Below are 27,397 nucleotides of genomic sequence, written 5' to 3'. Positions count from 1 at the left end.
CTGCTGAGTGTCGAAAGAAGACATAAACCAAGTTTCATTATAATGAAAAGAATACATAAATCTTTCTCTAACGGCTCCTGTGGTCCTATATCTAAAAACACCATATGCCATAATGAAAACATAAGAAATTTATTAAAATTTTAAGGCAAAAACATAATTTCAGAAGATTTAGACCTATGTCAGGCGTGATAGAGTATGGATGCTTTCTTGAAATTCAAAATCAGATCCAAGAGTGTCACTTTCAGAATGTTCTAATAGACTGAAGTTACTTTTAGCTGTCTTGGATGAAACAGTCACTATTCTACTTTCTTTCTTGACAGAAATCTGTTTTTTCAAAGACTCACTTTTAACTGGTTCATTAATCAAAGAGCTATTTTGCCCCATTCCTTTGTTTTTCTGGTTTACAGGTGAATCAGAGCAGGAATGCAGGTCTTTTCCGGGTTGTTTCTTAGCAGAGTGTTTTCTGGTATATTCACCTGTTTTGCTCATTTTCTCTAAAGAAGATCTGCTATTTCTAGACAACTCATCTTCTTTTCTTTGACTTCCAGAAATTACATCTGCTGAAGGAGAACATGTTCTAGCAATGAATTCTTCGAAAGACCCCTGCCGCTGCTCAGTGACTTGGACTCCCAAGTTGTCTTTGCAAGTGTCTAAGGCCTCCTGAGTAGAAACTGGAACATGCAAGGAGTCAAGAGGCAAAGGAATTCTAGCATCACCTGTAATTTTTTGAAACTGGAGGGAAAAACGAAAGAAAACAAGACAAAAATTCAGTAATGAAGAAAGCCAACCATTAAAAAGTAGAGTCTAAAGCTTCAATGTTACTCTGTGGTCTTTTTATTAAGACAATCAATTAATTACTCAGAAGATTTCAGAGCCAGGTTTTTTCTAATTATATCTTTCCAAGTGATTCTCAACTTAACTTTACTATACCCAAGGCTATGTCTACTACATTTTCAGACTTTTGTGTTTGAAGTAATTATTACCCATTTCCCTTTCCCTCATCAAAAATAATAAGACTTTATTCCCTAGGAAAATTAATTTCTTTTCTATCCTCCAGCTACATGTCAGCAGTACCCAATTTGTGACTGAACTGTGTTCTCAAGTTGTTCAGTTCCCACCATCAGTCTGAGATTGTTTGAGACAGGAGTTGGGGGCTCCAAGTAAGGCTAGAGGAGCAGCAGACAGGTTTTCCCCGCCCATTCCCATATCTGGGTGATTAAGTATGATATACTGCCTATTAATTATATCTGGATTACTTATTTTAAAAATTATCTATATCAGTACTTGTACCTTCATTAGTGTTCCTTCATTGTAAGCTGACTGCATACAAATAGAAACCTAGATAAAATATGATAGAATAGACATTTACACAATTTAAAATTTGGAATATTTTCTCTAATGCTTCATTTTTCCTGCACTGAGGATAGTTTACTTTAAGTCATCAATTTTCAAATGAACTTCCAGTTTTTCTTATTTATGACAATACAGTATCATGAAATGGGCAGAGATTTATTAATCTCAGATTTAGAAAGGTCCCCAAAGAGGTTGCTAGCTCCTAAGCATGTGAACTGAGACAGAGTGTATTATTTTCTTTGACTTGGAAACTCCCTTTCTGCTAATTATTCTTAGCATCATTAAATTCTGTTCTGTCCACTTACTTGGATATTTTGCATTTGTCCCAGGGCATTCTGCTTTGATTCTGTTTTTTCTTCTTCAAGTGCTTTCTTTTCTTCTTTAGGTGGACTACTAAGGGTGGAATTCATTTGTGGACGACCTAGTAAATGAAAGTCTGACTGATCTATACCAGCTATTGTGGCAAGCTGCCCAAGCCTGAATAAGAGGAAAAGGCAAGGGTTATTATAGTCATATAAGAACAGCTTACATTTCCCCATACCTATAATCATTAATCATGAAATACTTCTAAAATCTGAAAAGCCAATATCCTACTCCAGATTACAAGCCTCTATCTCCCAAATTCACAGACCTCTCCATATTCATTCTCTGGGACCGTATCAGATCAGCTAATCCTTCAAGCAGTTTCTCTGCTCCCAACAGTGTGTTACCATTTGATTTTATTTTCTTATCTATCACCACTCCATTTTAAACAAGGTCTCACTAGCAGCTTCAACATCTACGATGCACCTAATCCACTGTCTCTCATCTCTATTCCCACAGTTCTTTACCACCTTTCCTACAGTTTCCAAGAATGTGTTTATTCCTTCCTTTCCAAGACCAACCTATTCATATACATTACTCCATCAATTAACAATCTCCAATTTTCTCTTTTGGCATCTTCTTTCAGCAAAATTACTCCTCGTTGAGAACTAGTGATCTATATCTATATTTGCCCTACAGATTAGTAACAATTTTTACATCTAGAACAAAAATAATTTTAATTCGAATTTATTTAATAAGCAAAATGAATAAAAAGTAGGGACATTCCTATGCATTCTAGAATATTTTCAATTAAAATTACCTTCAATTTAGTCTTTACTAAAAACCATACTTATTAATTATTCTGAATAAAGGTTACTTTTAATAATGGGCTCTCTATCAAAACAGGTTACCATTTTGCATTTCTTTTAAAATTTAATTCCTTATTTTAAAAAAATTATGTATAATTTTTATATTATGTTATGTATAATGTTATGTATAATTATATTATGTATAAATTATATAATTACACACTGAATATGACTATGGAAGTGATGAAAATTGCTCAAGTTTCTCAGCAAACTACCATTATAGTTGTGAAGAGAAGAATGCCATGGAGAGAGAAATTAACTAACCCAGCATCTTTAAGGAGATCCAAGAAAGCATGGAACTTCTGAAAAGAATTCTCAATGCTGCCCAAAACACCTTCATCATCCAGGATCATGTTTGTCAATGACTGTGCATGAAGGGCTTCAGACAAAGAGAAATTTATATTTCTTAACTGGGCATTTTCATGTTCCAGCTATAAAAGAAGATTGAAAATGTCTGACACGATTTTCTCTCACTGTCATCAAAAGAAAAGTTTTTAAGTATTAAAACTAAAATAAAACATTGAAAAATTTGTAGATAATTTATAATTAATCTAATTCAAGTATCTGTATTGTGCTGTCTTGAAAAGAAACATTATGAACAGAAAATAAGGTAGTCACATAAAAGCGCACATGTACACATGCACACACACATGTAAGATTTTTACATTTTTAAAAATATGCTTTCTGGAATACAGACCATCATATGACCACTAAATATAAGTAAATACAAAGGCTCATATGGTACAACCAATTTGCAATATACTACAGTTTTAAAGTTTATAAACTCTATATATATATGGCTTAGAATCAAATGAAAATAAAGCCAAAATACCCTCGGAAGTATAAGAAAAAACTTGTTTACCTCACTGACTCGTTTGTCAGCCTTAAGTCTTATTACTCTTTCCTCCTTTAACTGCTTTAGGCACTCCTCCAGTTTTTCCTAGTGTGAAGAAACAGAGTAAATATTATAAACAATTCATATGATGCTATCCTAAAGTCTTTCCAGCTACAGATCTCATCAAAAATTTAGGGGCAGAGCCAGAAGTGAACTCAGATTTCAGGATTATAGTCCACTACTTGCAATATACCACGCTAGTGAAATTAATCACCAAAATATAATAAATTAGCATACTAAAGATTTCCCACTCTTTCCAAAACAGATTTGTGGCAGCTCACCATAAAAGGCATATGTGTTTAATATAGTTAAGTCAGAAATAAAAAATTTTAAGACCAAGAAAGGAAAATTCTATTTTTATTTTTGGGTCCTTTTAATAAAGGAAGCCCTGTCAACATGCTCAACACACCTGAATTATGTAACTGCAGATTCAAATGCATTTTTTGCTAAGTAAACACCTTTAGAGCACTGTACTATATGCCAAGTACTGTTCTAGAAGTTTCTTAGGCATTAAATAATTTAATCATCAAAACTCTATGAGGAAAGAATGGTTACTAACTCCATGTTTTTTTACAGATGAGAAAATAGACAGAGCATAGCAGAGTGTCACACCTGAGGCTACATCATTAATAAGTAGTAGAGCCACGTGTGAACTCAGGAAGTTGGGTACTATTCCTGTTAACAAAAGCAGTATTGTCACCATTAACCAGGGCTAATAACATAAGGAAGACACTGGAGAACCTCCTTACAGTTTCCAAGAAATGCGACACTTAGACCCTTGAAGTGAGGGACACTACTTGTGGACTGCAGAATTCTAAGATAACCAAGATTCTACCTGCTGAAATACACAGACCTCCCAGTTATCCACTCACTCACATAGGTGTTGCAGTGAAGGGATTTTTGCAGATATAATTAAGGTTCATCAAATCAGCTGATCTTAAGATAGGGAGATTATTCTGGGTGAATGTGACCTAATCAGGCAGCCCACTAAAAGGGACTGGCTGTTCCTGGAGAAAACCTAAAGTACAAAAGGGACAAGAGGAAGATTCCCTGTTGCTGGTTTTGAAAAAGTCAAGTATGATCCTGTGGCAAGAAAAAGAGCAGGAAGGACTCTAGGAGTTAAGATTGTCCCCCAACTCAGAGGTCCCTAAACCCCGGGCAATGGAGCAGTACAGGTTCGTGGCCTGTTAGGAACCAGGCCACACTGCAGGAGGTGAGCTGTGGGTGAGCAAGCGAAGCTTCATCTATTCGCAGCCGCTCCCCAGCACTAGCATCACCGCCTCAGCTCCACCTCAGATCATCAGGCATTAGATTCTCATAGAAGCACTGGTTCCTGGTGCCAAAAAGGCTGGCCCCAACTAATAGCCAGCTTTCCTATCAAATCGGGAGACCTCTATCCTACAACTGCAGGTACTGAGTCATGCCAATGAGCTGAGTAAGTTTGGAAGTAGATTCTTTCCCAGAGACAACAGAAGATAGCACAGCCTGACTGACAACTTGATTTCACCTTTTTGAGACTCTGAGCAGAGAACCCAGTCACGCTGCCGTGCCTGGACTACCAATCTACAGAACTCTGAGCTAATAAAGAGGTGTTACGTTAAGCCACTAAGTTTACAGTAACAGAAAATTAATATACTACTCAACACCCAGGTTCATGAACAAAATAAATGATTATTATTTGAGGCCGCTGTCTTGGGTTGGTTTCTTATGCAGCAATAAAAAAAAAAAAACAACCTATATTTATTAAATCAGCAAGGTATATTTATATATTTTAAAGGCTTTTAAACCTTCACTTAAATTAGGAATTTCAACTTAAAGTTTAGTTTACCCCTGGTGTGTCTGTTGAGGGAAAGAACTCTATATGCCATCATTTGGAGTGGAAACCGGCACCACTTTCTGGAGAGTGATTTTTAATGCATACCAACAATCCTATATCCAGGAATTTACTCTAAGGAAATCATCAACGATGTGGGCAAAGACTTACCTACCAGCATGATGTCATAGGAGTGTTTATAACTAAACCCTAGAAGTAGGCTAAAAGCTTTCAAATTGAGATTAGTTTAAATAGAACTAGCACACTCATATGAAGGAATGCTCTATGAAGCCACTAAAAAACAATAATAACAAGAAGTCTCAACCAGAGTTAATGAATGGGCTTCAGGAATTCTATATTCAAAATATATCTGTGTGTTTTTCTTGGGTGACTGTCCATAAGCTTAATCAGTGACCTGACAAAATATTTTGATACTTTTTTAAGATAAAAGGGCAGATTAGGTGTGTGTACACGCAGAGGTGGCTTTTATTTCCTTCAATAAGTTTTTCATTGTTTTCAAAAATTTGCTCAATGAATATATATTTTTATACACAGAACATGTTTAAAAACTTAATAAACAATCTAATAACTTCAAATCCTTTAATGTTTTATTACCAGTTCAGCCAGCCAAAATTTTGATGAAATAGGAAAAAAAACTGTAAAATTCTTCTATTTACATGTTTTTAATATTTAAAACTGATTTCATAGAGATTCTAAACAAATAAGCAAACAAAACCCTCACCACAATCAGAGAAAATAGACTAAAACACTCCATTCTTAACTAGTTCTAAATATCACATCAAAGTACCATTATATGAAATGGTTTCTCCCTCTAGTGGAGGGAATTAAAACATAATGTAAATTTTTTTATGAAAAAGTGTACCCTCCTCCTACAAAGTAAATCATGTTCCTTAAAATGAAATACAAAACAAAAAAAATCAGAAAGTAAAACTGCCTGATATTCTATTACTTAAGTAAGATGAATGATAAGGTTTTGGAGTCATTTTTCTTCCTGTCATCTGCTCTCCCCTCCACCCTTATGTACACTGACTTGTTGATATTTTTCTGGAACAAAGTTCCCATCATACTGGATAACAAATTTTATGTTCAAGTTTTTTTTTTCATTTAATTTTTTTTAGGTGAAGCAACCCTTGGTTGACCTCACAGATTGCAAGGAACTTGTCATCTTACAATTCCTCATTTTTTTAAATTATTTTTTACGCTGACAACACCTGCTCTTCCTAGGTAGTCTCCCATCCAAGTACTAATCAGGCCAGACCCTGCTTAGCTTGTTCAGGGTAGCATGGCCGTAGACTTCATTTAATTTTTCATTGAATCAATAATTTCTCATACATTCAGAGGATTTATAACCTTGATTTTTTTAGTGGGCTACAAGATATTCCAATGAAAGGGTTTATTAGTCCATATTAATCATTCCTTTATGGTTAAACACTTAAATTCTTTCCAACTTTTCACTGTTACGAGACAAAATAATTATTTTTATGCATGGTCTTTTTCATATTTAGCATAATTTTCATGCATAATTTTCATCAATAAAAATGAGGTTGAGATCAAAGCAAATGAATATTTTTAAGGCTCTGAGGTACCTATCTCCAAATTACTTTCCAGAAGATCTCTGAGATTTTATATTGGTAACAGCAAAGTATCGCTTGGTAAATAACCTCTATGATAACTGTTGGCTCACTTCCTCACTTAAAGATATTTGAAGGAAGGGAGTGTATTTTAAGCATTTATCTCTAGCCCCTGTGCAGAGCACAATGCAGACAATCAATAATAACTGCTGAGAAAGAAAAAGCTCTGCCAATACAAGATTTGTGTGTGAAAGAATGTTTGTCTCTAACCGGATAGGTGAAAACATGCTGTCTTTCCTAAACGGGTATTTCTTTGCTTACGATTAGTGAATTTCTCTTTTAGATTATATTTTAAAAATTCAGATTCTCTGGGGGCAAAATCCTGACCCAACCCTTAGCTATATAACCTTGGACAAATTCAATAACTCTTGGCCTCATTTACTCATCTATAAAATGGAGATAAGTTCCCATATCACAGAGTTCTTGTGAGGATTACATGAGTTAACGCACATATAAAACTAAGAAGAGTGCCTGATACATAGAATACGTTCAAGTAATGCTAAATGATGAATATGTGACTGCAAACAGTACTGATAGGCTTAAAATAGTCGATCCTTTGAACAAGGAGGGATCGAACTGTGTGGGTTGACCTAAATGTGAATTTCTTCAATGGACACCCAGTTCAAACCTGAGTTGTTCATAACTGGTGGTTGGGAAGGCTAACTTAAATTATACTTGGGTTTTCAAGTGCACAGGCAGTTGGTGCTGCTAATCCCACGTCGTTTAACAGTCAATGGTAGTCTCAGCCCACTCACACACACGTTCAGCTGCCTAGAGGCAACCTTTCTTAATTGTAAAATATGACATGCATATTGAAAAGTGCACAGAACAAAACTCAGTGACAAATAAAGAGAATACTTATATAACTACCATTCAAGTCTGTAAGTACAACTTTTAAACATCTCAAAAATCCCTCATATCCTTTCCCCATCACAAGCCCCTTCCCTCCTCCCAGAGTTAAAAACCATCCTCGTTTTCTGATAATAATTTCCGTTACAGATATGCATCCCTAACAATATAGTTTAGTTTTGCCAACTTCAACTTTATGTAAAGAGAATCACAGTGTATGCAGTCTTGTTTATTTCTTTTACTCAACATGTTTTTAAAAATTCATCCACATTGCTGCCTATAGCTCTAGTTCATTCAATTTTATTGCTTTATAGTTTCCCCACTGTATGATATAGGTAACTTATTTTTTTAACTCTTAAAGGACATTTGAGAGCTGAAAGGGTCCTCAGCACATCTTGAGTCAGCTATTCCCTAGTTAAAAGCTTCTAATGTTCTTGGTCTTCCCCAATGTCTCTAATCACTTTTAGAAATACAATCTTCTAGTTGCTTGGTGAAGGAAATGAATACAACACATCTAAAATGACAATGAATGCAGTTTAGATGCTCTAGAGTCTTGTCTGTTACGCTGCAACTTAGAATAAACCACTTAAGTGCTATAAATTATAGGTGCTTATTTATAAGATGAAAGGAGTAATTAATTCTACATCTATAGTTATAGATTCTTCCTATTCTAACATTTCATAATTTTCTAAGTACTTACCTTAAAATTTCTCTATATCACTATCACTAATTTTAACTTTAAAAAAATCTGGCTTTTTTTTTGAAAATCAAATAGTAATTTCCATAGTCCTATAATAATGGGATAACTAGTTCTAAATCCATCAGGTTTTACACTAAAAGGAAATTACACTAAATAATTTTTAAAAATTAAATGTGGACTTTGTAGCACAAAAAAAGACAAGGTCCCCCACCTGGTGTTTCCTTTATTTACTACAAATCATCGGCTCAGCATTAAAGTTGAAATAAAATAAATATATAGTACTTTTGAAGTGCAAAACTTTTTTATAAAACCAACTTTTCTATCCATGTAAAGAGAAGTATGGAATGACATTAGGTGTCAGGTTTATTAGGCAATATAATGTACCTTCTTGATTTTTATTTTAGGAAAGGAGAATATCAACATCAAAACTTTTTTACCACTTTTCTTTTGTTAAAAATAAAGTCATATTTTCCTCCTTTAGAAAGAGAGTTCAGCTAGAAGTGTCTATGTCCTGGTCCGTAAAATATGAGGACTGAATCAGCTAACTACTTCATTCAGAACAAAATTTCTTGGAGTTTATCTTATGATCATTAAGGTTCTCCCTAAATCTAATATACTGTATTGTTCTAAGGAAAAGAAATATATTACTGATAACGTTTTTCTTTTCTTTTCTTTTTTTTTTTCAGGCAAAGCAACTCTTGGCTGACCTCACAGATTGCAATGACCTTGTCAGCTTGCAACCCCTTATTATTATTATTTTTTTTAATTTTATTTTTTATGCCTATAACACCTGGTCTTCCTAGGTGGTCTCTCATCCAAGTACTAACCAGGCCCAACCCTGTTTAGCTTCCGAGATCAGACTGATTTTTATTTCTTAGAGTTCAAACATCCATTTTCACCTTGGTCTAAGCTATGGAACATTCAAGGGGATATAATACAGATGGAAGGGGAAACAGAACCCTCAGGCAAGCTGTCCAGTGTTGTAATCAGGCTTCCACCAGATTAACAACTACAGTGTGAAAAATAATCTCCTCTGTATCTTTAAAATGGTAATGCTTTGTACCTGTAATGCTTCTTGTTTTACACTGGTTTTCTCAGGCTCTTCTTGAACACTTTCTGAAGAGTCATCGACCTCTTCAACCTCTTCAATTTCTGAGGAGGAAGGACTCTCTACTGTCACAGTCACAGGAAAATTTGATTGCTTAAAGAAGAAGTATAAGAGATAATATACACCAGATACCAAATATAAAGAACATTTAACAAAAGTGAACTGAGTTAAAAAACTTATTTACTGATATCTTTCACTGCTCCTTAGTCTAAAACAAGCAATGACGAAATAAAATGACTAACTTATTTTTGTTGCATTACTATATGCGATTCTGTTGTATAGGTTAGGATTAATACTTGGAATTGTCTATATGATTTTATTAAATATTTTTCATATAAGCCAAGTGAGAAGCCAGGGTAAACATCTTTTTCTCAGATCAACTTTATACTGCAGATGAGAAATTTATTCTCTACCATCAGACATAAAAAGTTTAGAAGACAATGTAGTTTTTAAGAAGAAAATTTATCAATAAGGGACTGATAAGAATTACAAGAATAATTAGAAAGTGAAACTAGAATTAAAAAAAATAAATCACATACACATACACAACTAAAACTGACCCATGAAAAACTTCATCTTCTCATCATCCATAAGCCATAACTAGTGTGATATTAATATAACCTTCCTGTCAAGTTCACTGCCACTGGAATGTTGTTCAGTATGATGTTTCCAAACATTTAAAAATGGATCTGGTCAAAACCCCATAAAAAGTCTACAGATATTTCGACCATAAGCAGCAAAGCCAGCAGCACGGGAAGATTCCAATGGTAGAATGAGATAGGTTTTCCTCTTCTGGGCATGAGGGGTCAGTACTGACATCTAGGGTGCTCTCCTCTCAGTCTCAGCAGTGCTACCTTTTACAGAGCAACTCCAGTCTCCCAGGATAACTGGGAAGGAGAACCAGGATTCATTTGCTCCAAGACCATGAGGCAGTATGACCGGGAACGTGTGTGGTCTTGGTGAGAGAGGGAGACGTGCTCTGAGAGAACAGAGGCTTAGGGATTTGTTGCTTTATTTTGGCTTTACATAGCCCCCAAACAGCATTTCTTGAAAGCATGAGGACATTTTTTAATATGACAGATTCATGTGTTGGGTCAGAAACGGCACTCAAATTCATATCACTGAGTAACAGCTGATTTGTGGACTGGAGAAACAGCCTGTTTATAGATGAAACAATCACAAGGTCCCCAGTGTGTGCCATATCCTCACAACTACAAAGTGGCACTGAGAGAGTGACCTGACAAATTTTAAATAAGTTTATTTCAAGGAGGGAAATGTTTCTTGAAAAACTGTTAAGTTTAAAAAGCAAAGAGAATGACCTTCCACCTTTCCCACTTGAACCTCCTCTATATAATAAACATGATAACTACATACCTGCAACTGATTATATACATCACGAGTTTTGAAAAATGGGAAGCCCCTATAGAGATATAAACAAATTAGGTTATATTTTAATGGAAATACATCACCAGTTAACCCCAGTCAATAAAACTCGTCTGGATTATGTACAATATCCATATAGAATTATAAAAATAAATGAGTTCAAAATAAGGACCTGGAAGGCTCTGCTATGGAGAAAATTAAACAGAATTTAGCAGATTGGCTTTGTGATAACTCTGAATTGTTGAGAGGCACCTTCAGTTTCTATGTTCAGTATGGTTGAGATTTCCAGTCTGACTTCTTTAACTGGTGATATTAATCATTCTCTAATTTGTGACTCTTTATGGACTTGAGATTATTAAGTGTCTCAAGAAGATATGAAATCACAAAACTAATGTGCGAACATAGAAAACTAATGTGCAAAAACTGAGGCCTCAGCACTAAAGTTTATGCAATAATAACTCTCGTTATCATTTTTAAAAAAGTAGTCTCAGTTGTCCAACGGAGACTACAGACATCAATTTAATGTGAGCAACTAAACAGATATTTTACATAGCACCTACTTCAAGTCCTATTTAAAATCAATTTTCTTTTTCTTAAGCAATTGTTAATCCCCAATTTCTTGAATACTACCAAGTAAATCATTTGAAAATAATCTATAGCAATCTAATTCACTAGCAAGCCTAAAACTACATAGTTCAACAATTTTAAAAGACTTTTACACTTCTATGACAAAAATGACTATGAACAGCTATCCCCTGGGTAAGCAATCAGCTAAAACTAGTTAAGTCTAGTGGGATTCACTAAATCTGATTCACTAAAATGAGGTGTACAGATTAAGTTTAATCCATACTTCTCATCCATTCTGCACTAAACTATTTCTCATGCTTAAAATGTCTTTTTTCTTCTAATTCATACATATCCAAAGTCCTATTTCTGCGCTGCAGAGATTGGCTCAACTACACCTGCCTTTAATGAAACCATTCTCACCTGCATAATTAGAGATAATTTTAGTCTCCTCTTGACTCCCACAGGGTTAAATCTGTTGTGACACTCAAGAAATAACTTGAAACTCTCAAATATAATTATCTTTTGTTTTTCCTCCTTGAAGGTGCACTAGGCAGAGGCCATGTGTGAGTTATCTTTCTTCCTCTATAGAAACCACCAGAGACCTCCCACATCATAGAAACTCCAAAATAAAGAATTCTGAATGACTGAAGATAGGAAATATTCTACCTGTTCCTTTTTGCACGTTCTGCAGTACGCCATGGCAGGAAACCAGACACACCAGGCGGTAGAGGTTCAGGAGCATAATCTTTACCAAGGGACTGTTTTCTTCCATTACTTATAGGTTTCTTTGTAGCCAATCCTACAGTGTGAGAAAGCATTAAAAGAAAGATTCAAGATGCACTACAGGTCTACAAAGCAATTATCAATTTAGGATTAATTTTTCTAAACAATCAAAGTTACAAGGCTGAAAATTGCTGTGTGGTAGGTGAGTCAATGTTACTATCCTGACCTTCACTGCATATTTGATTTTTTAATAGAAAACACAAAAGAAACAAAACCCATTGGATAAAAGAGCAAAATGTGGACACTTATCCTACTAAGAGTTGAGTATCTTTATATGAAATATTTGGTAGCAAAAAAAAGCTAAATGTTAATACATTATTTAGAATAAACCACATATTAAAATTCACATTTAAATATTTTCTGTTATCGAAAACAATATGTTTGTTAAAATGGTTATAGTTATCCTTCAAATCTATTTTACTATAGATCTACTTTAGTAGCATTGGGATGGCATGTAAAATCGTGTACATGGTACCCTAAGACAAATATTTCATATAGTATAGCCTTTTGATAATCACCACATGATCCTGTGTGAGTTCTCTGGATAATTTATATCCCTCTTAAAATATATAGGAGCTCGATTCATCTTATGCTATCATGCTTTTGTTAATTACCCTCCAGCAAAAAATGTTTGTATGTGGTTTGTATATAAATACTTTTTCCTTTACTTTCAGAAACTATTGCAAATATATTTGTAATTGAAACCAAAAGAATTTAGACTTATCTTGTTAGGAAGTAAAAAAAAAAAAAAATCTAATAAAAGTGTCTATCTTCATTTTTGCACACATCATTACAACATGAATGTGAAACAATTCATACAATTATTTAACCCCTAAACTAACCCGGGTCTACCTATATAGCCAGACACTGATTTGGCTTACCTCTATGTCTCCAAATAACTGAGGCAAACATAAAAAAACAAAAAACAAGTAAAAAAAACCCCAAGAAATAAAATTACTCATAAACTAGCTCAGTGAGATCGTCAACTTGTCATATTTCCACTGTTTAATCATGCTCAGTAAGAGAAAAATTTTTGTTTTATTCTCATTCCATGATGTCCTGTTACGTACCACTACACACTAAAATTATAGAATTCTTAATGTTATATATATATACATGTTTTATTTACATATATTTGTTTCTAACATCATCTCAAATCACCAAATTAGATACTTTTAGGAATGGTTTATACATGATATAAGCTTTTAATAATGTATACTTAGTGTGCTATCACAAATCTCAACTTCTTTGTATATATTATTTGACTACTAAAATATCATTGCTTTGAAATAAAAATTGGTAGGCAAATCGTAAGCTTTCTTTTGATTTAATGAACACCCTTAACAACTATTTAATACATTATTGACAAAACAAGTTGATTAATATATTTTAACAGTAAAAAATAAGTTATATTTATGAAAATGTTTATGATATTATATATAAATTATTTAATATTTAGGTTATTTCCAATTTTTCACTACTTTAAAACATTGACCAATCAACTCAATGAAACCTTGTGAATGCATTAAAAAGTATAACTACAGATCATATAAAATTTTAATTTAATATGAGTGAAATAAGAATGGCCAATTATATTTAGGCAATATGGAATTATGTTTATAGACAGTGGGAGGAAAAAATGAAAATGTAAGTATTGCTTCATAGGATAATGGAATTAGAGGTGATTTCCATTTTTACTTCCATTGTTATACTCATACAGTATCTTTATAAAATCTAAACAAAATCTTCAAACACATTTAAAAGAAAATTATGTAAAATACACATTACATAAAATTTACCATCTTAACCATTTTTAAAAGTACAATTCAGTGGTATTAAGTCAAACAATTTTTTTAAATTTCAGGTAGCATTACATAAAAAATTGTTAACTGTCTGGTGATCTTCATGTATCCAGTATGTAACTAAAGTCACCACAAACCTTTTCCCGGGAAATTGACAGATTATAAATGAACAATTTATTTTGCTTCCTTTATTTAGACCTTATGGTTTCACTGTTTCAATTGAAATTTATTCACAAGACAGGGTCAGGTTCATATTAGATTTGGTTTAACTGATTCCACTCTGCCATTTATTGTTATCACAAAAAAGAATAAAAAAGCTATTTTTGACTAAAGATGTGTTCCAGAAAATAAAAGATATCTATAGAAACAGTATAAAAATATCAGTAGAACTGGATTATATCTAATTTACATACTGAGAAGAATGTGAAATTTACACCAGTGTTCGTTAAAGAGTTTTATAAAGATTTTAAAAACTACATCTGGCTATAAATTATAAGCTTAATTTTAAAATTCTGGGTTAACTATTATTTGGAAAATTAAATATACGTTATAGCAAACATTTAGAAAATGTTTTTTTCTACAATTTTCCATCTAGGATCAATAAACTTGTTTGCAACATTCTTTTATAAGGATTATACATACTTTAAAGTTTCTTATTTTATCATTGAAAGAAGTGAGGTGTTACTTGATTCAGTAACTGTAGGTGGGAATTTCCAAGGAAGGAGGAAACAAAGGGAAAAAGAAATTGGGAAGAAATTTTGTTTCTTACAGCAGAAAAGGATAATTCTTTATTAAAAAAAAAAAAATCACCACTCAAATGTGCCACTGCTAAAATTGTCATTAATGTGCACCTCAAATTTCAACTGCAAAGTATTAGAAGTAATCATTAACATGGAAATATATTCAAAATAATGAACTTTTTATGAAACAAACAATAAAGTTGGTTAATTTTAAAAAATGAAAATATTAGCATCTCTTTAAAATCTTTATTCCTACATTCTATAAATTTTCATAATCTGTATCAGAACAATTATAGTTCTAATATGCATGTAGTTAATATTGGTTATCATACAATAAGAAGAAATTTTAGTTTTAGTATACTAGAACATATAAAGGGTATAAGTTCTAGTAGCATTAAAAAACCAAGATGGAATGAGTTACCAATTCTAATAGTAGCTTTTCCTTTTCGACCACTTCCCAGAATTATAGTTTTCTTTTTCTGTCTAGCAGTTTTGAATGGTTCCTTCACTGATGGAGAAGTTGTCCACTGATACTGGAAGGAAAATAATAAACACTCCATTTCAGCTACAAGTAACTTATTAAATTATTCTGATATTTTAAGTTAAAAGGTTTACAATCTGCATTTCTGCGACCCTAAAATAAAGATGTGTACAATATTTTCAAAAACAGAAAAACCATTTAGCTAAAAACTTAAAATAGCAGAAAAGTAACTTGATAATTTTACTTTATTAGAAAAAAGAAGAGAAACAATCAAAAACAGAGAAATTCTTCCTAGAGAACTAAAATATGTTATACCTCTGACTTGGCACTCCTTCCATTCTGGAGAACTTTTCTGATAACTGCTTTCATCACAGAATGATCTAAAATAAAATGAAATTATAGTATTTGTTTCCTAATGAGTAGATATTCCCATTTAAAAAGAAAAGTCGACTAATTATTGCTTTTCTCATAAGATTACCATATGAAATCCATGTAATATAATTATATATCTATTCTCCATTTTGATTCCCATATGAAATCCATGTAATATAATTATATATCTATTCTCCATTTTGAGTATTCTAATTTGTTACTCAAAAACCTAAGAAGTATGCCACCTCACATATTGCCCTCTGATGGCTACTATTTTGGCAGCAGGAGAGATCAAATCTAAACACTCTGGATACCTTTGTATTGAAAGCAAAGAGTGTGGCACTGCTCAGAAATTTAGATACTTAAAAGGGCACCTACTATATCAAAGTCTCAATTTCCCTCAAATGTGCTCCTCTCCTCAGCCCCCTTTTTCTCAGTATGTAGTACCACCCAGCTGCACACAATCATCTAGGACTTGTTTCTTTGTTACTATTACCTTGATACCCTACATCTAATCTATCTGCAAATCTTATTAGCTACAGCCTCAAAACACAATCTGAATTCAACCACTTTTCACCAGCTCTAACTTTCTACCCTAAGCTAAGCCATAACCATCTCTTACTTGGACCACTGTGATAATCTTCTAACTGGTCCCCCTGTTTCCCTTTTTTATCTCCCCAGAAGTCTACTCTCTATGCCAGGGTCATCTTATTGAAATACTATTAGGATCATGCCTCTTCCCAGCTCAAATCATTTTCTGCTCATTTTGAATAATCCATTTAGAATAAGTCCTTACTCTGGCCTTCGAGATCTTACAAGATCTGGCCTCTGGCTAGCTACTTGATTCACAGCATACCATGTTCTCCTTCACCTAGTGTTTCTGCTATGTTGGCTTCCTTGCTTTTCTTTAAATACTCCATCCACCCTGCCACCTACATGCCTGCCTGCCCATCGCTCTTCTGTCCTGTAATGTGCTTCCCGCAGATCTTTCATGGTTTGCCCCTCCCTTCTCAGGTCTCTTCCACTCAAATGTCACTTCTCCAGTGAAGCTGCCCCCTGACAAACCTATCTAATAATCCTAACTGCCCTCTTCAGACTCCTCACCTTATTTTTGTGCTTTCTACTATCTAAAATTATACTGCTTATCTGTTTACTCATTTCTATGTGAACTCCTCCACTAGAATGTTAAATTCCATGAGGGCACAACTTTGTATTAAAAAAATATAAGATTAGGAAAGTAAACACATTAGGTTTTAAAAACTGTCAATACATGAACAAATTCTTTTTGCTTTGCTATTTGTTACTAAAAAAAAAAAATCTGGAGACATACCAACAAGTGGATTTTTTCTTATATCCAGAACAACCAGAGTTCTGTTGGTTTCAAGGGCTTTTAGCAAAGCCTTTGCTCCTTCATTGGTGAGGCCACACTGCTGCAAGTCAAGAGCTATTGATGAAAGATAAAAGGTCACTTGCGAACTCTATACAGACTTAACATATAGACAGTTCTCACTTATTCATGTGTAGAAGATTTCTGCACAAGACTAGTCATGACAGGTTTTTGGTATTAGGTACTAAAAATAATTTTTTAAAAAGTTTACATGCACACATAACGCAAAGTCCAATAAAAAACTCTTCTTAGATGTGCCACGGTTATCCTGCTTTCAGTAAATCAACCAATGTATTTGGCAAATAGAGGGAAGAATAACTCAATACAATCTATGAGTGAAAAACATCACAAAATGAATCTCAGGTCATAATTAGCAAGGATGCTAGTGGCAAAAACTGGGTGGAATGCAGAAATTACACTATATATTTTTTTTCATGTTCTTGAGTTCCAAATCATTCTTGAAACTAGTTAAAAGGGGAAAAACAAGATAGAAGAAATGTAATAACTGTTAGTTTTAGAATAAAAAGGCAGAGAAAAGAAGTCTAAGGGGATACAAATGACAAATCCAAAGAATGTAGAATTTATCCAAACAAAATATATTAAATATGCAAAAAGCTTCTATACGCTAAAAGCCTATTATGAAAGAATGGTGATCAAGAACTCTCTCTTGGTAAAAGGTAAGACAAAGAAGAGAACAAATGATCATAACTACTAGCAGTTCTGAAGTTGAACAACCCACTCATTCAAACCTAAAGGATCATCACAAAAGCACTGGTATAAAGAGTATTACATAAGAAGAACTATTGTATGAGCTTTTAAAAAAATGCTGTGCATACCATTACATCAAAATAAATGGATTCTTTCCAAACCTCATGACACACAGAAATAACAAGTCAGATATATGGACCTGACGGAATATAATGTAACCCTTACCAACTCCTACCACGGAAGAATGGACACATGACATAATTAAGGACCTACCTGAACTAATAAAAATAGCCAGTAAATCTCTCTGGTAAATCAAATGAATACAAGTTAAAACAATAAAATGTGACTGTTCTCCTAACAGATTAGGCTAAGAGCATTTAAAATGTGCATATCTTTTGGCCCAGCAACTCTCTTTCTGAGAATTTAACCAAAGGAAATAGAGATGTAGGCAAAGATGTGTATCAGAGTACTGTTCATAATGGTGAAAAACTGGAAATAACATGTATCTAACAAGAATGACTAAGCTGAGTGCACTATGGCATATTCATATAATGGAAATCTGAACAGTCACTAAAAATGAGGTGGCAGATTTACTGACTTGTTAAAATGCTCATACTATACTCATACTAATGCTCATACTAAGTAAAAAAATTATAAAATTTGGAGTTATCTCATGTACATTAAAAAAAGGGTGGGGAGGTATTCATTTTTGCAGTTTTATAGTTTTTAAAAGTAACACAAGCCAGTATTTTTGAGGGTGCAGGCTTCACATACACTGTTCAGGTGGCCTATAAATTGGCACAGCATTTCTGGCTGGCAATTTGGCAACATATATAGAAATATGTCACACTTAGTTATTCCACTTTTATAACTTATTCTACAGAAGTAATTCTGATGGACACAGAAATGAATATACAAAGTATTCACTACCTAGTATTTCCAACAGGGGAAATCACAAACTGTCTAAATCTAATTGCGAAGAATTGATAAACTATTGCACATCGGTGTAATAGAGTATAGCATGATCCATCATTAAATGAAAAAAGCAGGGATGTGAAATAGTAACTATACTATGATTTCATTTTCATAATCTCTAAGTGTACAAACATATTTATAGAAAAAAAAGACCGAAAGTACATATACCAAAATGAACGGTGATTATGTCTTGGCATTAAGATTATGGGTAATTTCTTCCTGTTACTCTGTATTTTCTATAAAGTATATATGCAAGTCTTAAGAAAAGTTTAAAAGCACAATAAAGTTATAGGAAAACATGAGGCTTATTTTTTATTCCTATGGCAACAGTATTGAGCCAAAAGCTAAGCATATTTAATATTTAAAAATTCAATATTTTCAATTTTAGAATTTACCTCTAAGCCATAAATCCTCACTAAGAGATTCTGCAAAAGCACGTGCACCAAGGTCACCAATGAGCGTGTTGCAATTCAAAGTGATGCGCCTCAAGCCAGCCATACAGTCAAGATCAGGTCTCCTATAACGAAGACTCTCAGCCCAGGTTTCTTCATGTCTTCTCATGGTCTGATACTTCAAGGTTTAATAAGATGAAATTAAGACACTTGAATAAGGAAACGGTATGCCTACTGAGTATAGCTCATCATGTCTGCAATTTATACACACCTACCAAGTATATTTGCTAGGAGAGTCAACTGGAGAGATTAAATAGTCTATTGTGATTCAGCAGTCCAGTGACCCAGATTCTAGCTTGCCAGTGATTACACTCTAGCCATTGGATGATCTCTTGCTAATTAGTTATGCAAACTTTGACAACTCAATTATATTCTATGAATTTTATTCTTCTTATCTGCCAAGTCAGGGAATTGGTTTTTAAATTCTATCATTGCTTAGGCTTTCAATTCCATCATTCTGTCCTCTAGTGGTCTCTAAACACTTGATTGGGCATCTCACAAGAAAACATTTTACATTCTTGAACAACAAAAGACTCAAAATTTTTATGACACTCTAAAAGGACAATAATTAGTGTCATTTTTCTATTAACAATAAGTTATTAAAGCAACAAATGGATATAACAGCAAAGATTTACATAGTGCTTATTATGTGCCAGGCACTATTTTATAGAAATTAGTTCATTTAATCACATAGTGAAGCACAGAGGTTAAGTAATTTGTCCATGGTCAAGAGCTATGAAACAAGAGAGCTGGAACTTGAACCTAGGTCATGTGGTTCCAGAATCCTTGCTCTTGTCTGTTTTCTATACTAGGAGTCAAAGGACTTGCTTTGTACAGCCCAAAGGTAAATTCTTTAGCTTTGTGGGTCATACAGTTTCCGCATCAGCTACTCAATTCAACTGGTGTAGGGTAAAACTAGCCACAGCTACTATGTAAACAAATGGATGTGGCTATGTTTCAAAAAAAATCCTTTATTTACAAAGAGGTGATGGGTTTGATTTGACCTACCAGTCATAATCTACTTATCTCTGATCTGTACCATCAAACTATTAAAAAGCCTTCATGTTCAATTATTACATAATTTTATGCCTAAATATAGTAGTCATAACCATTATAAAGTTAAGTCATTATTTCAAATACTATATTTACAAAACGCTAATGTAGGGATTTTTATTAGTTGATTAATTTTAGCGGTTAACAATAAATATTTGACCTAAGTCATTTGAAGGCTGTAATAGCAGAAACTTTCTTCACAGTATCACAGTAATTTTTTTCAATAACTAAAAATACATGAAAGTATTGTTTATAACGTATTATACATTAAATCTTTCATTTCTAAGATTAAGTGGGCTACCTTTACTAAATGGTAGAACCCCAAACTGAAAACTGGTCATATTCTTTCAACAAAACTAAAACTGCAATCAAAAATAACTGCCATATTGTATCAAAATATTAATGTGCTTCAATTACATAATGATTTCATGAAAGTTGAAATATAAATCACCTTTAAGATCTTGGCCATGTGATTTCCTCCCTGCCAAGTCAGATTACACCCCGTGAAGTTTACTGTCTTAAGAGTGATAGAGTTCTTTATACCTTGACAAATAACTAAAAGGAAAAAAAAAACCAGTAAGTTGAAGAACCTATACAATCTGGCTAATCTTGATTTACTGCTTTTCTTGAGTCTATTGGAGGTGTATAGCTGTACTCTTAAAATTATTTACGCTCTTCCCAGACAACTGATGGATTGGTGCTCTCTAAAATATATCAGTAACAAAGTGTTACTCCAGTTTACAGCAACAGTTTAATTCTATTTAGATGCTAAAATTGAACTCTGAATATTGCACACTTTATTCCCAACCACTCCATAAAGTACTATCGACCTTTTGAGACATAGGAAAACCTAAAACACATAAATTTTCCTATTTTCATTTCCTATAACCTCATCTTGATTATCAATCGATGATTTAAATGCCAACTATAAACCCATAATTTTATTAGGTGCTATGCAGTATTTTAGAACTATAAGATAGAAGACTTCAAACTCTGTGTTCCCTCAAATTGAAATGCAGGCTTCCTTACCCCTCCAGACCACTACCATACACAGTCAACACACACTAATCCTTCAGGACCCCAATCAACAATCACCTTCTCTGTGACTACTTCCATGATACACCCCTATCAACATCGAGTTTGCTGGCCTTTTATGTGCTCTCATAGATCTCTGCATATATTATTTTAGCACCTTCCACAGTGCATTATAATTATGATTGCATATAGGTGTTCTAACTACTTAAAGATAATGATTTTTTTCCTGTTACATATTGCTATTTTTCTTCTCATACTATTTCTTAAAGAGAAACATAAAGATGAACAAACACAAAAACAGAAAATACAAAATATTATATATTTGTGTGGCTTGTAGCTTAACACAACCTTAAGTAAAATTAGCTCAGAAAGTATCAAGCAGCACTAAGAAAAGGTCCAGATAGGAATTAATATAGCGCGTTGGGGAATCATGAGACCAGTCTTATGGGAAGAGACTTAAATAAGATTGAAACTCACTTTCTAAACCTCCATCTCCAATTGGACAATTTGCAAGAGACAGGTGCACCAAAGCCGCCGATTTATTCAATCCCTTTAATGGGGAGAAAAGGTTAAAATTTATTAGTTTAGTTTCTCCCAAAAGCAACTATCAAATATTCTCAAGACACAACAGAGAAGGCTTACCTTTGTTAAAATAGTTAAATCTCTCTCTCTCAGAACTAGTCCATTTAGTTCCAGGTTCTTTAGAGCATTTGATATGCTTAAACAGCACTTAAGAGCTTTACATAGCTGGAAGGTCACATCTTTGTTTCTTATAGCAGGAACACGACTTCTGCAAACTTTACTTCTGTCAGAACCTAAAGCAAAATATTGTAATGTTTGTGATTTCAATCATATATTGTTTCATTAAAAAGCATTTGCTCTGTGCTAAGGCACAGAAATGATTCCTACCCCAAAGTTCGCTTTAAGGAGGGATACGTATATACTCAAAGCTTCAACCTCATGAGCTACAAAGCAAATTATGTGTGCAGAGGTTCCTGTGGAAGCAAAAAGTTTTACCTAAATGATGGCTTCAAGATAACTCTGAAGTTGGATCTAGAAAGATGAGAATGACTACACAGAGTCGGAGTGGGAGGTGCTTAAACTGCAGAGAGTAGCACATATGCCAAGACTTCCAAGCTTGACTCCTGCTGGGTACTGACAATACTGCAGGTGGGCATAACTAAAGGCCAGGTGTGCAAGAGGGAGAAGAGACAGAAATTAAAATAGAGAGGCTGGCTAAAGTAAGCTTGGGAGAGAGAATGGCTTTTGTCCCATAGGTGATGAGGACCGGGGCTACCACTGGAACGGGTGCCTCTGCAGGATAGGAAAAAAGGTGATCCACTGCTAACAACCAATTAGATAACGGGAATGATTAGAAAAGCACCCCTTCCTCAGGGATAACGAGCCCCATGAGGCCTGGCAGAGCACGGCTCAGATATCATGTCTCTGTGCACAACAAAGCTGTGCAACCAACATACACGAATCCTGTGGGAGTGAGCCGTTATAAACATTATTTTAAGCACATCTTTTAATTTTAGAAGATCACTCAAGACGAGTAAGCAGATGAACTAAGAAAAACTAGGCCCAAGGGCAGCAAAACCAGTTAGATGCTTCTGCAACAGTCCAGGCAAAACATAAGTAAGGATGAAGAAGCAAATCTAGGAGATTAAAATCTACAACCTAAATCCACAGGATGCAAGACATAAAGAAGTTTCGGTGAAAGAACTCTGAAGAGAATGGTCTGTGTAATATATTTTTCTTATATTCAATGCAAAATATTAGGCAAGATTGACTACAGTGGCCTTGACTCTAAAGTCTCTTCTAACTGTAACTTCTTTTGACTTCTAAGTTATTACTTTGCTTAAGTACAGTCCCTTTGGAGGCAGAGAACAGTTCCTACTCCTGAATGAGATGCAGAGAATAATCTCACTTCTCTTTACCAGGTGATGAGTTGAACTGTCCTTGCAGAAGAGGTAACAGACAACACGAACCTCAGAGCCTAGAAAAGGGGCAGGCACATAAGTGTGCAGGTTTTTTAAAAATAAGTCAATAATCATTTCTTCTTCTAGATATTCACACACTCCCTCTCTGTTGGCTACTTTCTCTCAAACTTATGAACATATTCAACTGTGTCCATTTCAAAAACATCTTTCAGACCCAGATTTTCTGGACCTTCTTTGTGGGTAACCTCAGTCTCTCCCATATCTTCAAACTCCTGTCTTCTCTTAGAGCTCGGATGTGTACCTTGGGCCCAGACCTGTCTAGCAGACATGTTTGGAAGCCTCACAGGCTGCTCTTAAAGCATCAAAGATGAATTAAGATCCTTTCTCCACTCCTAATTCCTTCCTACTATGCTCTGCCTCTCACAGTAAAGTGCTGCTTTAAACTGTCTCCTATTCTTGCTGCCCTCCCTCTTCTAAATGGTCACCAGGCCCCATCCATTCTGTCTCTTCAATCTCTGTAATCCAGTCCTCCCTTTCTATACTTTAATTGGGACCCTTCAATTACAATCTTCCCTTCTCCCAATCAACTGCCTTCCACGTGGATGTCAGAGTGGGCTTCCAAATCAAAATTCCATCTCATCCTTGAGTGTTTCCCACCGCCTTCAGGATAAAATCCAACCTTTTGACAGGACAAACAAGGCCTCTTCCTGTTTGGCCAGGTTTCTAGTCTCAACTCTCACTTCATTCTCAAATCCTATGTTCTAGGTGCTGTATCTTAGTTTTGCCATATATGCTTATATTTTCCAAGCGTTGACACAAGCTGCTCCCTCCTGCCATCTGAGTATCTTCTACACATTCTTCGAAAGAATGGCGCCTTCTCCAAGAAGCCTTCCCCTCCTATTCTGTCTCTGCAGCACCAGAACTCACTCCTTCCAGAGTACTGACTACTGTGCTATGTTTACCTGCAGCCTCCCCCAGTAGAAAGGGAGATCCTCCAGGGCAGGAGCCTTGTCTCTAGCAGTGCTTGGTGCTGACAGAGCTCATCAAGTGCCAGTATACTTTACACACAAAACATGCTAATTCTAAGAACCCATGAAAAGAGTGGTGTTTAATGCTATTTTACAAGTGTGGGGATTGTATGTAGTTCGAAAGTAACCTGCCCAGGTCATAGAGTATAAGCCCTGCAATTCAAACCCCAGGCTGTGTTCACAACTATGCTCTTTCGACTATATGATGCTATCAGAACGATCCCCCACCACCACCCACAACAGAGCCCAGTCTTAAAAGGAAATGAAGTAAAAGGCTGGGATGTGTCAATTTCCTAATCGCTTTGTTCTACATTCAAAAAATCTGTCAAATGCTTGACGATGTCCCATACCGTGCTAAGTGCTCATCACAACATCGAGTGGGTCCTGTTACGACCATGTTACAGATAAAAAAAAAAAAAAAGAGAGACCTAAAGGCCTTAATGGACTTGCCCAGGGTCACCGAGCTAATAAGACTTCTAGGCCGTACGCCCCGTTTGCTGCACACATACCCTGGCACTGGGCACCTGTTCCAGCGTCCAGGCTCTACCTTGCACCATTTAAAATCCCGCTTCGCGGAACCGACACTAGTGCCACTGCAGGCGGGAACTACAAACCTGTTTCGGCAAGCCACGGCTGGAAGAAGCTCTTGATAGACACCAGTGGCAGATCTTTATTAATCTTGAGGGTGCTCAGGAGCGGCGCCCAGTCGACCAAGCGGAGGCGGTCGGCGTTGAAGTCCAGCACACCTTCCCGTAGGCAGGCGCGCACCGCGGGCAGCGGCACCGAGTCCTGCAGCGCGCACAGGTACTCATAGTGCGAGAAGAAGTCGGCCGCGCAGTCGCGGCGCATCTTCGCCGAGTCGATCATGGCCTGGGAGCCGGCTCAGGGGACGCCGGCGGTGGAGACGACTCCCACACCCGCCTAGGAACCTGGCTCGCACCCCGGCCCCTTGCACGCCCACGGCCCGGCGGCTGCGGCTCCGCAGCGTGTGCAGGAGCGGTGGCTCGGCCAGGGGACGCAGGGCCCGGGGCCCCAGCTAGGCCACCCCTCAACCCCACGCTCCCGCGCTGCGTCCCGCTCCCTGGCGCCGGCCGTTGGCGCCCGGCTCATTGCCCTACAATGCGCGGGGCTGCAGTTCAAGCCGGCGGGAGGGTGTCGGCGGAGGCGGTGCGCGAATACGTCAGCGCGCTTTCGTGCGTCTGCACGCAGGCCCCGCCTCTCGTGGAGACGGCGCCTGAGGCCGAAGGGCGGGTCCTTCGAGGCAGGGGCGGAGCAAAAGGTAAGTGGTTTTTGGAATTCGTAGTTCCCAAGAAGGGTTTACTGATTGATCCGAATAAAAGTGAGATAGGGATGTAGCAACGCATTTTGAAAAGTACTCTAAACTTCTCACAAGTGTCTGTTCTTGCAGCGCCCAGGAGAGAGCTAGTACAGTCAATAAGAGATGTAGGAACGTCTATGTTAATTTCTGCAAAGATTTAATTTCCGTAGTTTCTTCTTACCTCACATGATTGTTGGCAAATTGTAGTGTTCCAAGTATTCAGGATCTTATTGTGGTTACTACTGATCTCCTTGTACTGATAATAATGATGGTTAACTCTGATAGCTAGTACTTTCTGTCTCCTAGGCATTATTTTAAGCACTGAAATCAGTATGAAATCATTTAATTTTCCTAACAACTCCATAGAGAGTTCGCTACTGTATATCCATTTTACAAAAGAGAAACCAAGGCAGATGAAGTGACTTATAGCTAAGTAAGTGGAAGAACTCAAGACAATTGGTGTTAAATGAATTAAATAAGGCAGTCATTAGGCTGATGTGTCACTAAAGCTGTGGCAACTTACATATATAAACCAAAATCTAAGCCTATAAATGCTTCAAGGTTATGAAATCAAAAAGCTAAGGACAACCAGTCACAAACAGCCAAATCGGCGTTAAATCGTCAGTCAATAATTTCTATGCTTTGCTTCCTCCTTTTTCCTATAAAAGTCTCTCCCAGCTTTGGTAAAGCACTCTTAACCACCTCCAGTTTGGTGCTGCCTGATTTGAATTGATTTTTGCTCAAATAAACTCTTAAAAAAAAAATTTAAATATGCCTCAGTTTACCTTTTAACATTGGCCTCCGAACCTGTATGTACTTGTATCCAGTTTCTGGAACAATCATAGTCATCTGGTCAGGCCTTGGGCATTATGTTTACAGCATTCCTGTTCCACCCACTGCGTTCTGGATACCCCCACTCATTACCAACATGCGCACACTCCACTAAAATTCTCTAGGTGTAGTCACTGATTAGTACATGCAACGTGCTCAAATTATCATATATTCAGTCATGAGCCTCATCTCCTTTCCCCATGACGTTTCGGTTAATGACAGACAACAGTGGTATACCGTATAGCCTTGGTGTGTAGTAGGCTATACCATCTAGGTTTGTGTAAATGCACTTTATGTTAGCACAATGACAAAATTGCCTAATGATGCATTTCTTAGAACTATCCCTGTCATTAAGTGGTGCATGACTGTATAGCAAACACTCCTCTGTCCTCCAACTAGCTTATGAAATGAAACATTACCATTCCTGTTGAAGAGTTCTGTCTAACCACTTTCCCAATCACAACCGCTCTCTAACTGACCCTGGATAACTGCTCTTCTGTACTTGGTTTTACATCATTGCAATGTATATTTTTATATTTCTGCTACATTTGTATTTTTAAACAGCATATAACATCCTACTATGTTTTCTTCTGCTACTTGCTTTATTTAGCCTTTTCCTGGCTAGGTTTATCCATGCTGACATGTAAAGATCTGGTTGATATATTTTCCTTGCTATATAGGATGCCCACGTAGGAAAATGCAGTAATTTGTCTATTTTCCTGTTAATGGCAATTTAAATTGTTGCCAATTTTCAGTATGATTTCTTTGTTGCTACAACCATTTGTCAGTCTTCAGCACCACTTAATGTAGTTGTCCACTCTCTTCTTAAAGCTCCCTCTTCCCTGTTTTTCATGAAGCCACCTGATACGCTTCTCTAATTCCTTCTTCTCTGTCTCACTCTTGGATGTCTCTTGCTTACTCATTCTAAATATTGGTGTTTTTTCAGATTCCCATCCTCAGGTTCACTCCTTCTGACATTTCAAAGTTTCTCTGAGTG

At 35.7% G+C, this 27,397-nt stretch overlaps 1 protein-coding gene and 1 long non-coding RNA gene across 7 annotated transcripts in view; one reads left to right on the top strand and one right to left on the bottom strand.

Moving 5' to 3' along the window:
- Positions 1 to 110: 110 nt before the first annotated feature.
- Positions 111 to 25,394, bottom strand: CEP78 (centrosomal protein 78). 2 transcript variants are annotated; one of them, XM_039845742.1, is made up of 16 exons: positions 24,866 to 25,394; positions 21,923 to 22,095; positions 21,758 to 21,830; positions 20,697 to 20,800; positions 19,136 to 19,310; positions 17,001 to 17,114; positions 15,614 to 15,678; positions 15,239 to 15,350; positions 12,159 to 12,291; positions 10,917 to 10,962; positions 9,498 to 9,635; positions 3,388 to 3,465; positions 2,790 to 2,956; positions 1,659 to 1,830; positions 1,291 to 1,338; positions 111 to 732 (listed from the first exon to the last, which is right to left on the bottom strand). In XM_039845742.1, exons 1-16 carry the CDS (start codon positions 25,116 to 25,118, stop codon positions 175 to 177), a joined length of 2,409 nt encoding a protein of 802 aa, XP_039701676.1. In that variant the 5' UTR covers positions 25,119 to 25,394; the 3' UTR covers positions 111 to 174. The 2 variants fall into 2 exon arrangements, with proteins under 2 accessions (XP_039701676.1, XP_039701764.1); XM_039845830.1 differs by lacking the exon at positions 1,291 to 1,338.
- A 44-nt stretch (positions 25,395 to 25,438) lies between these two features.
- LOC120588447 (uncharacterized) overlaps positions 25,439 to 27,397 on the top strand; it is a 106,877-nt gene continuing 104,918 nt past the window's right edge. For all 5 annotated transcript variants that reach the window (XR_005649269.1, XR_005649251.1, XR_005649292.1 and 2 more), the window contains exon 1: positions 25,439 to 25,530. This is a non-coding gene — a long non-coding RNA (uncharacterized LOC120588447). The remainder of the gene's footprint in view (positions 25,531 to 27,397) is intronic.

Source organism: Pteropus medius, unplaced genomic scaffold, assembly GCF_902729225.1.
Source record: "Pteropus medius unplaced genomic scaffold, Ma_sr-lr_union100, whole genome shotgun sequence".
NCBI lineage: Eukaryota > Metazoa > Chordata > Mammalia > Chiroptera > Pteropodidae > Pteropus > Pteropus medius.
This window is presented reverse-complemented; position numbering and strand designations above follow the sequence as displayed.

Excerpts from the sequence above, each read along its gene's own strand:
- CEP78 (XM_039845742.1), bottom strand. The coding sequence starts at position 25,118 with ATGATCGACTCGGCGAAGATGCGCCGCGACTGCGCGGCCGACTTCTTC. Across the intron at positions 20,801-21,757 it reads TGGAGATGGAGGTTTAGAAA|TTATTTGTCAAGGTATAAAG; the intron begins GTGAGTTTCAAT and ends TTTTCCTTTTAG. Across the intron at positions 17,115-19,135 it reads TGAGGATTTATGGCTTAGAG|CTCTTGACTTGCAGCAGTGT; the intron begins GTAAATTCTAAA and ends TTTCATCAATAG.